At 41.1% G+C, this 14227-nt stretch overlaps 1 protein-coding gene across 2 annotated transcripts in view; it reads left to right on the top strand.

Annotated features, from left to right (window-relative positions):
* Nucleotides 1-13185, top strand: part of LOC120998700 (WT1 associated protein) — a 46245-nt gene extending 33060 nt beyond the window's left edge. For both annotated transcript variants that reach the window (XM_040429473.1, XM_040429472.1), the window contains 2 exons: nucleotides 9112-9266; nucleotides 11970-13185. In XM_040429473.1, coding sequence (XP_040285407.1) covers nucleotides 9112-9266; nucleotides 11970-12544 — 730 coding nt within the window. In that variant the 3' untranslated portion in view covers nucleotides 12545-13185. The remainder of the gene's footprint in view (nucleotides 1-9111; nucleotides 9267-11969) is intronic.
* Nucleotides 13186-14227: the final 1042 nt, after the last annotated feature.

The following is a 14227-nucleotide window of genomic DNA, read 5'->3' as shown; positions in this document are numbered from 1 at the left end:
CCTCTGCCAGCACATGTGCTTGTAAAGTCATAAATGCCATGACCCTTGTTAGAGGCACTTGCATAAGGTTTATATCTACTTCAACAATTTAAAAAAAGCCATATCTTTTTCTAAAGAATCAAGTAAGTCTTTCATGTGGTAAATGCTGCAAGTAAAAAGTAACAATCAAAATTTGCAGTAATACTAGGTTGCCCTTTTGTATAAAGCTGCCGCTTCATCTTTATACATACACAAGACGTGAAGGTGAGTATTAAATGTACTGGGCCCTCCTTATGTTCTTCACTTATGTACAAAATAGAAATATATTTGCCGCCATTGCATTGTACATTTCTAGACTACTTGGAGGTGATGGTTGCTGCAGCCCACTATGCAGGGATGGGCAAACTGTGGCTCTCCAGCTGTTGTAAAACTACAAATCCCATCATGCCCTGCTGTAGGCTGACTGGGCATATTGGGAGTTGTAGTTTTACAACAGCTGGAGAGCCACAGCTTGCCCATCCGTGCACTAGTGTGTCCAATAGAAGATGTTCATGGTTATTGGAGGTTCAAACACTTCTGTACAGCTTGTTACTTAAGAAATTGCTGTTTCTGCAGATTCCAAACAGAGTTTTTTCCGCCAAAACATAAATACAACCTTATGGCAAGAAACATAAATACTAAGGCTACTTTCACACTTGCGGCAGGACAGATCCGACAGGCTGTTCACCCGGTCGGATCTGTCCTTCCGCTATTTCGCCGCTCCGTTCCCATTGACTATAATGGGGACGGGGGCGGAGCTCCGGCGCAGCACGGCAGTGCACAGCGAAAGGCCGCCGGACTAAAAGTCCTGCATGTCCAACTTTTTAGTCCGGCGGCCTCTCACCGCGAACTGCCGTACTGCGCCGGAGGTCCACCCCAGTCCCCATTTTAGTCAATGGGGACGGAGCAGCGGCACGGCGAAATAGCGGAAGGACGGATCCGACAGGGTGAACAGCTCATAAAAAATAAATAGACATAATGGAGTAAATATGGGGTAGCCCACGAAAAAGTAGGCTGTCTCCAGTGATAATATGACCAGATGAATGAGCAAGGTTTGTTTTTTTTGTTTTTTTATTACCCACAAGTCCCAAAAGATGCTGAAAGTGGCCCCCGTTCACGTCTATGCATCCTTGGGCAGGTCGGATTATGTCGACTGATACTGCTGGTGATGCTGCGAATGGTGTTTGTGATGTTTCCCTTGAGTTCATCCGGGGATGTGGATTGTTAGCGGACACTTTGTTTTAAATTTCCCCACAGATAAAAATTGCAAGTGGACAAGTCTGGGGAACGTGGCGGCCATAACCCCTTGCTCTCAGTTCGCTCATCCGTAAACAGTTCATGAACCCAGCCAGTGAGTTCTGTGATGTGCAGCAAGTTGCCCTATCTGGTTGGAAAAAGCAGGATGTTTTTTCTTTTCTTCTGCAACATCAATGTTGAAGAGCTGCAACATGTATCGGTCAACATAATCTGACCTGCCCAAGGATGCTTAGACGTAAACGGGGACCACTTCCAGCATCTGTTGTGACTTGTGGGGAATTTAAAAAAATCAAAATAAATCCACTTGCTAGTTCTTGTCATACTATCGCTGGAGGCGAGCAGAAGTCAGTGGGGTGTAAAAGTGTTTTTGATCCTCATGTGGCACTGTAGTTTTGCAACAACTTGGGTCATATCCTGGGGAACACTTGGGGTATAGGCTATGAAACATAGCTTTTATTATGATAACCATGTGATGTTCTTGGTTGTAACTGCACAGTTGACATTTTGCTGGTTAATTTCTGCATTCATATAGATTTTTGGCAGCGATTTTTCGTAATGATCTCAGTATGACCACAACATGTAAAAACATCTGACTATGAAATGATGATTTTGTTTAACCAAAACCAGACTACTGTAAATTATTCTAATTTCTTGTAATAATATTTGTCTTTATGCCTAATCTATTTGCTAATTTACGTGAAAGTTTCAGACCAGAGTTTAGAAAGCATGGTTATGGATAAGTAGATGCTAGACCTGTAGTGTTTTTTTTTTTTTGTTTTTTTCTGCCATTTTTAATAGGAGTCTCTCTAAGGCCCTGTTCACATTTGTTTTTTCACAAACGTGTGCTGTCCACATTTCCCATGGACAGCACATGTACCCTTTGATTGTTTGTTCACATATCTGTGGTTTTCCCAAAGACTGTGGGTTAGTTGAAAAATCATGGAGACGTGCACTACTTTGGTCCATGATTCAGACCAAACTTGCCTATTGAAGTCTATGGGTCAGTGAAAAAAAACTGACACAACATGAATGTCATTCATGTTTTGTCAGCGTTTCACTAACCACTGGTTGGAGATGCTTTGGAAATTAATTTTCAGAGTAGTGTCCATGAAATATGGATGACACACAGAGGGGGAAAAAATAGACACATGGACTAAAGACGGATGAAATGAGGAAAGATTTTCCACGGACGTCAAACTAACACGGAAATGTGAACAAGGCCTTAGACTCAAAAAATACTAGGAAAAGCACATATACAAAATGATGCAAAATAAACACAATTAAAAAAGCTTGTATATAGAATATAAAAAAGCTGGCATTTTAAATTAGTAAAAAAATAATTATTGTGTTTGTATTGCCGTTTCTATTGCCTTTTTTATTTAAGGCATGTTAATACCAGTCTGTGTGGATAAAATGCCAAACTGGTAGCATTTTGAAGAAATAATGGCAAAAAAAAAGCTTCAAATCAAAATTCTCAGTTTGACTAAGGCCCCTGTCACACGGGCGAGAATTCCGTGCGGGTGCAATGCGTGAGTTGAATGCATTGCACCCGCACTGAATCCGGGCCTATTCATTTCTATGGGGCTGTGCACATTAGCAGTGATTTTCACTCATCGCTTGTGCGTTGCGTGAAAATCGCAGCATGTTCTATATTGTGCGTTTTTCACACAACGCAGGCCCATAGAAGTGAATGGGGCTGCGTGAAAATCGCAAGCATCCTCAAGCAAGTGCGGATGCGGTGAGATTTTCATGCATGGTTTCTAGGGGACGATCGGGGTGGGGACCCGATCTTTTATTATTTTCCCTTATAACATGGTTATAAGGGAAAATAATAGCATTCTTAATACAGAATGCGAAGTAAATCAGGGATCGAGGGGTTAAAAAATAAAAATTAAATTTAACCCCTCCATCCCTAATTTACTTTGCATTCTGTATTAAGAATGCTATTATTTTCCCGTATAACCATGTTGTACGGGAAAATAATAAAATCTACACAACACCGATCTCAAAGCCGAACTTCTGTGAAGAAGTTCGGATTTGCGTACCAAACATGCCGATTTTTTTTTTTTTTTCTCACGCGTGTGCAAAATGCATTAAAACGCTTTGCACTTGTGCTGGAAAATCGCGCATTTTCCTGCAACGCACATGTGAAGGATGCCTAAAAGCCACTACATTTATTATAAGGTACACACCACATTTTTACTTGTCCTCAAGCCAAAAATTGAAATCTACATGCTGTGAGGGTAGACTTCATCATGTAGACCAATTTCTGGTGTAATTTTTAGTAAATGTATTCACCCTGCCCCTCCTGCCTAAACAAGACGAAACAAGAGTTTCTTGTTATATATTTATTTTTAAAAACTTCTGGCCGTATTAGAGACACACACTTTCTTTATCCGTAAAGACAATGCAGTAGGTTGTGCGTTGCTTTATGGCAGATGAGATAAATGGGAGTTCTTATGTAAGAAATGTTTTAAAGTGTACCTGTCACTTCAACTTCTTTTAATGTGTAGGGGAAGTGATTAGAAGGATGTTAATCTACTTGAACGTATTTTATTCTCTTTTATAAAAAAAACTTACTTTGAACTTTTCTAAGTGAGCGTTGCTAAGGAAATTTCGTTTTCAGCAGTACTGTACACACTAAAGTTTGTTGCATTTAGAACCTGGCTCAGTCACCCTTCTGCGGCCTGTATACCCATGTGCAGTAAAACGCTTTCTCCCATACTTTCAGCACTGATTTGTAGTCTCTCTCCCAGTGCTCTCACTAATGAACTATGGTAGCCACCAAGACATGGATGGAGAAGAGACAGGCGATCATTGGGAAGGTTATGTATATAAGCAGCAGGCTGAGGAGCCTTCCTCTACAGGTAACTGAACTGTCTTCAATGTGTACAGCACATGCTGAAGACCAGATTCTCCTTAGGAACACTCATTTACAGCATTGCTAATGGTATACTTCAGAGCCAGTATATTACAAATATATATATCTCGCTTCCTCTACACATAAAAAGTCCTTTCTGCCAGACCCCACCAACTCGCTGGGGGAAGCATACTTGCCTACTTCCTGCCATTGGGATCTGGCTCATTTGGTAACTTGCTGCCAATGATGCGCTCTGGTCCCCACTTGTACAGTGTGACCCCCCATTAGTCACGCGACCCATTGACCGCAGTGGCAGAGAATCATTTTGCAATAACTGTTTGCTAGCCCCCTGGCCAGTAGTCATTGCCAATATCACAACAGATCTCTTCAGTGATGTAGCTGCTTTCATTTATTTGCAGAAGGTTTTTCTTGACTGTTAGCTACTCATGTTTTCTCTGTTCAGCCTGGCTGCCATCATTTGAGGAAAGGTTTATAAATAGAATTAAAGGGGTATTCCCATCATGTAACGTTATGTCACTAGGGTATGCCAAACCTTTATGGTTGGTGGGGGTCTGACCTTTGCTGCAGCATCTGACCCACTCCACTTAAACGGGGCTGAACTACATGCTGAGTTGCTGTCTGGCTTCAATTGAAACCTATAGGAGCTGTGTTTGTCTGCTTCCTCGTCTAGTCACAAGCATTATGTGGCAACCATGGAATCCTTAGGGTCCATTCACATGTCCGTTGTGCATTGCGGATCTGCAATACACTCGGCCACCACCCCCATAGAACTGCCTATTCTTGTTCTTGCTCTCCGCATCCGTTCCTTCCTCATAGAGAATGAATGGGTCCACAAATCGCGGAACGGATGCGGACCCATTATACGGACGTGGGAATAGAGCCTTAGAGGTATACTCCTCTGAGACACTTAGGATGTATCTATAGAATGCGACAAACATCTGGTGAACATTCCACCACTGGACCTCTTCCTATCTCATGAACGGGGGTTCTGATTTGTAGCCACTGTGAATGGAGAGGTGGCCACGAATGCTCTCTCTATTCACTTATTTGGCTGTTCAGAGTATAGCTAAGCATGCTTACTCTGCAGTTTTTGGATCTCCAATAGAAATGAATATAGAGAGCTGCACATGAATGGGGACTGCATTCTCAATATATGCTATAAATGTCCCAGATGGAAGTACCCCTTTAATTCCCTTGCAGTGGGGATGAAATGAAACACTTGCTGTAACATTTCACCACAGAATACCGCTGATTTCTCAGGGTCTCAACAGTGTGACTACCAGTGATCAGCCTTCTGACAAAAAGGTCACTTTCACAGGAAAGTATTTTGGTCACTTTTTTTCCATCAGTGTTTGTAAGTCAAAACCAGGATTAGAACGTAGAGGATAAAATGTAGTGAAAAGATTTGAACCTCTTGTTGTTTTGGACCCAGCCTTGCTGCCGTGTGAAAGTGACCCTAGTGTGGTTTACTGAAAGTTTTAATATGTTAAGCAGTATGAAAACATTGTAACAAGTTAAACTGTGTAAAGGTTTCTCCTCTCAGCACTACTTTTATATTTGAGAATTTGCCCAGCATTCACCTGTTACTGTTGGAAGCGAGCGCTGGCTGATCATGGACTCTTTCTAGTTTAGTTTTCAGTGCTAGCTATTCACCATGTACCTAGTAGGTCATAAGGTAGGGGTGGTACAAGAAGAAAACCTCTGCTCCAACTTTGGCAAAATACTATTAAATATGTACCCATTTCTGCAAAAAAAAAGTTAGAAAAAATATTTCCTGATTACTTCTAATCTAGAAATGATTTGCATATGGAGATTGTTGTTTTGACAAACTGGGTGATGCTAGAGGAAAGAGGAGCGATTACTTCATGTTCCACTTTCATACAGTGTTTCTACCCCCTAAACCTCTGCCACTCCGGCTGTGGTGAAACTACGAACAGCCAAGTAAGTGTGCATCTTGGTAGTCGTATTTTTACCACAGCTGTAGTGCCGGAGGTTAGCCATCACGACTCTAAGCTGTACCTCTGGCTGAGAACTGATAGAAATAGTGTGAATGTCTTTACCTCACCTCCAACATGGTGCCTCAGCAGAGGACAGAATACACTGTTCTGCAAGAGAGAGAAATTACTATAAGTGGTGACTACTTTGGATCTACCTTTTAGGACAGTCAAAGCAGCTATTCAATTCAAGAGCCACTCAGAGCTGGGATGCTTTCTCATGCTCCTTTTTACGCTTTGTTTACATGGTAAATTTTTTGTCATACTTTTTTAGTCGAATCTGAGATTGGATATAAGAAAGGGCTTATTCACATCTATGATTATTTCCGTTCTGTCAGATGACAAACAACCTATTGACTGTAATGGTGTCTATCATTTTACCAAAGTAGAACAGCATGCTGCGCTATTTTGTCCTGGTGCAGCCTCCAGCGCAGATGTCAACACACCCTTATCTATTGTCTAAGTAAAAAAAAGGTTTGATTGACAAACTCCAAATGTTACCTAAACAGAAAGGTGATTGCAGTTCACTTGATGTAGTTGAGATTGTATATGGATTGCACATGAACCTTTAAAATACATGGTACATTGTTTACTGTTGGGCTAGAAGTCGCCTTCTTGCTTTCAACCATTATTAAAGGGGTTGTGTCACTTCGGCAAATGGCATTTATCATGTAGAGAAAGGTAATACAAGGCACTTACTAATGTATTGTGATTGTCCATATTGCTTCCTTTGTTTAAAGAGCACCTTTCATAGTTTTATGTTATTAAAGATAAATACCGTTACTTGCGGGGTACCCCCGCTGATGCTGACCCCCTGTAGTTTTCCTGCTCAGTATGTTAATACTGAGCATCAGTACAGGGAGGAGACGCCAGGGTTTCTCAATGGGAATCTCCTTCTCCCTGGCGGTGCTGCGATCCAATCACCGCAGAGAGCAGCGGTGATGGAAAAAATGGATCAAGCCCGTAAAGGAGGCAATATGGATAATGCATTAGAAGTGCCTTGTATTAACTTTGTCTACATGATCAGTGCAATTTGCTGAATTGAAACAAACACTTTAAAGGCTATGAATACCTTCAGGGAAACATTTTTGATTGCATTTTACTCATTTTTGGCTAAAAATATTTATATTTTTTTATTTGTTTATTAAAAAATATTCAGCAGTTTTTATACTATTGTGTTAGATCTCAGCCTAACTAGATCTTTGTTCCAGTTTCTCACTCAACCATCATGAATTCCTGACAGCTCATAAACACTCATTTAGGCCGCTTTCAGACGAGTGTATTTGCAATGCGTATATAGTCTAGATTTTGTATCGGAATCCACTGCTAATGTTAATGAATAGAGCTACTCACATGGGCGTATAATTTCCGTCAGTATTTGAAATATGCAGCATGTCTGAGTTTTGTGCAGATTTGTTTCCAAATCTGCACATTACAGTATGTGCAGTGCATAAATATTGAAGGAAGAAATACGCATGTAAATCCTAAAGGAAGTCCTGATGACAATACTGATGTTATATCAGGATACTGAGCCACAATGCTGACTGATTTAAATACGCTTGTCTGAAAGCAGCCTTAAGCCACATTCTTATCAGCTTGAAGAATTTACATATAACCCGTGTTTATGAGCCGCCAGGAATTCTGAGAAAAGGACTATACATAGCGTTCATAAGAGCAAATGATGGCTCAGTGTGAGGCTACATTCACACGACCGTATGAATGAGTCCGCATTCGTTCTGCAATTTTGCGGAACGGGTGCGGACCCATTTATTTCTATGTGCTGTCCGCATCCATTTCTCCGTGCTGCGGCCCCGCAAAAAAATAAATAAAATAGAACATGTCCTATTCTTGTCCACAATTGCGGACAAGAATAGGTATTTTCTATGATGGCGGCGGCATGTGCGGTCCGCAAATTGCGGAATGCACATGGGCTGGTATCCATGTTTTGCGTGTGAATGTAGCCTGAAACTACAGCTAGGCTGAAATTTAAAACCCTGCAGCACAAAAAATGCAGAAAATGTTTTAATAAAGACCAATAAAAAAATGTTTAGCCCAATATAAAATGCAATCTTTATTTTTTTTTTAAATCACTTTTAAGGGCTTTTTCACAGTATGGAATGTCAGGGTCTGTTCAATGAAAAACGGATGGCTCTGCATGTAAGTAGAATCAGTTATGTCTGAGATTACTTTCAGTGTTTGTTTTTTCCCATCAGGGTTGCATTTGGATGCCTTGCGTATGCTGTCAGTATTATTTTCACTGATCCATTGACCTAAATAGACCAGTCCTCTGTGATAAATGGATGAAGATAGAACTTTTTTAATTTTATGTTTTTTATTTTTATGGACAGTTTGAAAAATAATGCTCACGTGCATATAACCCATTGAAATGGAGAAACAAATGACAGACAATTTGCTCATGTGAAATAAGCGTACGTTTTTAATGTTACAGTGCCAGTTGCACAGAATTTCAATGGGTTTGGTTTTTCGCCAGCTGTCATGTTGCAGTGGTGGCAACGTTAAGCCCTCAACACAACCAACCAGTGCACTATCATTAGGTGCGTGGAGTGGAGAGACACTAGGGTCCTATGGCAAACAGCGACAAGTCCCTGTGTAGCCCTACCTACTGCCCAAACATCTATTTAACTCGTATGGTAACTAACCCATGGTGATGTGGCATTTATCACTTTACACTGCTTGTTTAGTCATCTGACTGTACATTTGCTCTTGATAGTATCTGGCAAGTTGGTTCTTTTCGTTTGGAGATACAAATGTGATTGTGCAAGTAAATATGAAGGACTCCAGGTTCTGGAGGAGATCTTGGGTAAATGTAACAGAAACTGCAGGTTTCATATTGGGGAATGCTGTAATTTTTTTTCTTAATCTAGGCTAATGGTAAAATAGCATGTCATTTTAATTACTATGCATTTGTTTTGATGAAGAAAACCCTTTTTGCCTTTACAGCCAAACAGGCAAAAAACTAATGGCGAAGTGTCGAATGCTTATCCAGGAGAATCAAGAGCTGGGAAGGCAGCTGTCCCAAGGTCGTATTGCTCAACTTGAGGCAGAGTTGGCTTTGCAGAAGAAATATAGTGAGGAACTTAAAAGCAGTCAGGATGGTAAGGCCTGTGATTACAAATGTGTTCAGAACTGCAATTTATTTGTCTAGTTTCACATCTACCCACTGGTTTGGAGTTACACAAGGGAACTGCATTAATCTATTCAATTCCCTCTAAGGCTAGGTCTACATGACGACATATGTCGCTCAGCAATTTTTTTAATGGTAGTCATGAGACATGTGACACGACAGTCGCAAAAAACCCATTCAAGATTTTACCATTCTAAAAATTGTCGCGCGACATTAATGTCGCGTGACACATGTTGCGGTTTAGTTGTGCCTTATGTGGCGCGCAACTTATTGTCGTCGTGTAGACCTAGCCTAAATTGTTCCTGCTGCAAGCAGTCATGATCTTCATCTAGAGCAGAGGAGCAACAGGAATCTGACGTTTACATAAGGCCTCTATAAGGCTGCGTTCACACGGGCGAGATTTCCGCGCGGGTGCAATGCGGTAGTTGAACGCATTGCACCCGCACTGAATCTGGACCCATTCATTTCAATGGGGCTGTTCAGATGAGCGATGATTTTCACGCATCACTTGTGCGTTGCATGAAAATCGCAGCATGCTCTATATTCTGCGTTTTTCACGCAACGCAGGCCCCATAGAAGTGAATGGGGTTGCGTGAAAATCGCAAGCAGGTGCGATTTTCACTCATGGTTGCTAGGTGACAGTCTATTCACTGTATTATTTTCCCTTATAACATGGTTATAAGGGAAAATAATAGCATTCTGAATACAGAATGCTTAGTAAAATAGCGCTGGAGGGGTTAAAAAAAAAAAATTAACTCACATTCTCCTCTTGATCACGTACTTCCCAGTCTATTCTGATGAGCTGTCTGTCTGCTTCGGCTAAAGGACCTTTGGTAACGTCAGATCACATGCTCCAATCACATGGTCCATCATCGTGGTGATGGACCATGTGATTGGAGCATGTGATCTGACGTCACCAAAGGTCCTTTAGCCGACAGCTCATCATTAAAGAAGTAAAGAAGAGACAGGGAACTACGCGGAGGAGGTAAGTTAATTTTTTTTATATTTTTTTTTTTTAACCCTCAATTGATCACCTACTATGCATTCTGTATTCAGAATGCTATTATTTTCCCTTATAACCATGTTATATGGGAAAATAATACAATCTACACTACAACTAACCCAAACGTGAACTTCTGTGAAGAAGTTCTGGTCTGGGTACCACAGTCGGATTTTTATCACGCGCGTGCAAAAAACATTGCACCCGCGTGATAAAAACTGAACATCGGAATGCAATCGCAGTCAAAACTGACTGCAATTGCATTCCTACTCTCGCGGGTTTGCCGCAACACACCGGGACGCATCCGGACCTAATCCGGACACGCTCGTGTGAACCCAGCCTAAAAGAGTTGACTGAAATAGGCTTATAACAGGGTGACCTCCAGGGATTAATCAACTGCCCAACATAATCCTAGAGGGGGGTAACACAAAAGTTAAAGAGGACCTTTCACCTGTTTTGACATTACAATATCAATACCTGGCACAGTAGGGCATGTGTACTAGATGTCATATTGCTAATTTTATACCGATACGCGACTCTGCTGAGGGGCTGTGCCCCGTTCTGTTTTGGCGTCCTGTATGCTAATCAATAGCATCGGTACAGTTTTTCAGTTGGTATATCCTTCTCCCTGGCTGTTGCGCAGTCCATCACAGCGGATTGCATCACAGCCATTGAGCAAAAACGGCTCACCTTCTCCCTGGCTGTAACGCGGTCTGCTGCGATTGGACAGCTCACAGCCAGGGAGAACGCGAAACGCGTCCGTCTCCTCCTCCCTGTATTAATGCTATTGATTAGCGTACAGGGAGCTAAAACAGAATGGGGGGGCACAACGCTGCAATGGAGCAGCGTATCAGTACAAATATTAGCGGTATTGAAGGAGAAAATGAAAAATATATAGCATAATGCCGCCTGATTATGCTAGACACTACATTCCCAAATTGTATGTGTGTGTGTACACATTCCTAAGGTGGGGGCGCTCACTTGGGTGAGAGGCTAAAGATTAGACAGAATGAAGCATGCATTGGTAATGAATAACAGATGTTGGCCAAGAAGAACATGAAGCAAGCACGCATTGTCCATGCATGGAGATGTCCAATGGGGTTGTAGAGGGAGTTTAACCTATCCAATGAGGATAAGACAAGCATGTAAAGTTTAGAATGGTTATGTGTATAAGATAAGTGTGGGTCTCTCCCCTTTTGAGCATTTTCCTTTGTGCCATTTAAGCTGTTAATGCTCCCGGCTAGCCTCAATAAACCTTTTTCTTCCTGAAGAATGTGTTTTCTGAGTGGTATTCCACAACAGTATGACATCTAGTAAACACGCCCTACTGTGCCAGGTATCGATACTGTCAGAACCTGTGACGGGTCCTCTTTAACCTTTGCAGAGTAAGGAAACTTTCACACTTGCGTTAGAGGATTCAGGCAGGCAGTTCTGTTGCCGAAACTGCCTGCCGGATCTGGAAATCCCTATGCAAACGGATAGCATTTGTTTCCTGATCTGGATCCCGACAAATGCATTAAACACTGGATCCGTCTCTTCGGTGTCATCTTGAAAAATGGATCTGGTATTCTCTCTGGATGGATCTGGAAGAATCAGCAGGGTCTTTATGTTACTACTTATTGTTTGTGTTACCGTATTTTAATTTTTTCTTTTGTTGGTTATTTTATTCAACAGAGCTAAATGACTTTATCATTCAGCTAGACGAGGAAGTGGAAGGCATGCAAAGTACCATCTTAGTTCTTCAACAGCAATTAAAAGAATCCCGCCAACAGCTCTCCCAGCTCCAACTACAACAGTCTCAAGTTTCTGCTAACAGGACTCCAACAGAGATCAAAGAAGAGGGAGAGACCGTGAGCAAAGACTGCATCCGGGTGGCAAATGGACCAAGCAACGGTGGCTCTTCCCATCAGAGAAGTCACAACTCTGCAGCGCTTTATAGGGAGGGTAGTAGTGCAGAAGACGACTTTCCTGGGTCTCCTGTGAATGAGGAAAAGCTGTCCAACCACTCAGAGGAGAGAACTGGTAGAGGGGGGTCAAGCTACTTAAATCAGCTTAGTACGGGGTATGAGAGTGTAGACTCGCCTACTGGAAGTGAGAACTCTCTCACTCACCACTCTAATGATACAGACTCCAATCACGACTCTCAGGAGGAGAAACCAAGGAGTGTGAAAGGCAACAGAACTGTGAGCTCCCGCCACATTCAGAATGGCTTGGACTCTGGAGCAAATGTACAGGGATCTGTTTTGTAAAGGAAGAAAAGACCTTGTTTTTTTTTTTTTTTTTTTTTTTTTGTTAGTTTTTTTCTATGAATACAAGTCGTTTAATTTCACAGTTCATACTGTCCAGGAATAGTGTATATTTTCTCATAATTTTGCCTTTCTAAGTTTTTGTTTTTCATTGTTGCTTAATGTAATATCAGTTTGGTCATTTTAACAGTTAATTACATGGACAGTTGCAAACATTGACATGTAGACAATTATTTTTATGTAAGATATAAAAGTTGGAAAATTTGACTTTGTAAATTCTTCTCATCAATGATGTCTGTACAACTGCTAATATCTTAAACCTTTGCTGTGTAGTGGGATTTCTACCGTCTCTATCACCATTTTTTTCATTGTACTGTGTGGGCAAGACTGCCAAGTACGCCTGGTAACATTGCTTAATCACCAAAAGGTCTCTGGTCCTTTTGTGTTGAAGTATGTTTTAATTTCTCCTTCAGGAAAATAACTGTACATACTATCCTTTCTTTAGATGGCTGAATGTTTGACACTGGCGTGCAGTTATACAGTTTTCCAGACAGTTGTACCTTGTTTATGCATATGATCCTGTGACTCCAATATTACCTTGCCTGTACTGACCAAACCAAAATAAAGATTTCTTTTTTTAATAATGTCACCTTTTATTGACCATGTTTTCACCATAAGGGAACACTAAATTGATACTGGTGATACGGTTTACAAAGCTGTAGCCCTCACAGAGACAAATGGGAACCTGTTTAAATGTTGGAATCAAGCGTAGCAATTTGTCACCCTGCCGCCATTGCCACATGATGCATTCTTGTGTGAACAAAACCACATCCTTCCGGATAATCATTTTTTTTTAATTTCTTTATTGTTTTCTCCCAAAAAAACAGGAGACAATAACATTATGAAAGTACAAGACATCTCAATGTGTGTATGTGTGTGTGTGTGTATATATATATATATATATATATATATATATATATATATATATTCGAATAGAAAGCAGGACTGCACTCCAATATGTGATGAAAAAATCAAAGCAGTTTATTCACCCATGTTAGGCAAAGTTTGCGACGTTTCAGCTCTTGCGAGCCTTTCTCAAAGCTTGAGAAAGGCTCGCAAGAGCTGAAACGTCGCAAACTTTGCCTAACATGGGTGAATAAACTGCTTTGATTTTTTCATCACATATTGGAGTGCAGTCCTGCTTTCTATTCGATTATACTATTGGGGATTGCCGTTGGCCCCCTTTTGGACATTGCACCCACTTGTCAGGTTGGTGCTCCCGTTGGACTTTCTTTTTTCATATATATATATATATATATAATATTCACAAGACACAAAAAACATAAGGACCAAGAGACGGCCAAAAAACACAGAATGCTAAGACATTGAAATCTCAGCTACATAGAAAAATAATACTCATATCCCAAATTTGTCATCCAGGGAATTGGGCGATCCAACTTATTTTGTAATCTAATCCGCACGAGGGGGCTCCATATCGACACAACCTTATCAATTCCACCCATCCAGATATTTTCCCATAGATTCTGTTGCTTTACCTCGAATACCTTAAATTCCTTTATTCTGCGCATGTATCTTTTCCATTCTTCCACGGCGGGGGGCTTCTCCAGACCCCAGCTCCTAAGGATCAAGACCTTGGCCAATAATAGCCCCTTCAACCACTGGAGG

The sequence above is a fragment of the Bufo bufo genome, chromosome 4 (assembly GCF_905171765.1).
Source record: "Bufo bufo chromosome 4, aBufBuf1.1, whole genome shotgun sequence".
Classification (NCBI taxonomy): Eukaryota; Metazoa; Chordata; class Amphibia; order Anura; family Bufonidae; genus Bufo; species Bufo bufo.
The sequence above is the reverse complement of the archived record's forward strand: the minus strand, read 5'-3'. Positions and strand labels throughout refer to the sequence as shown.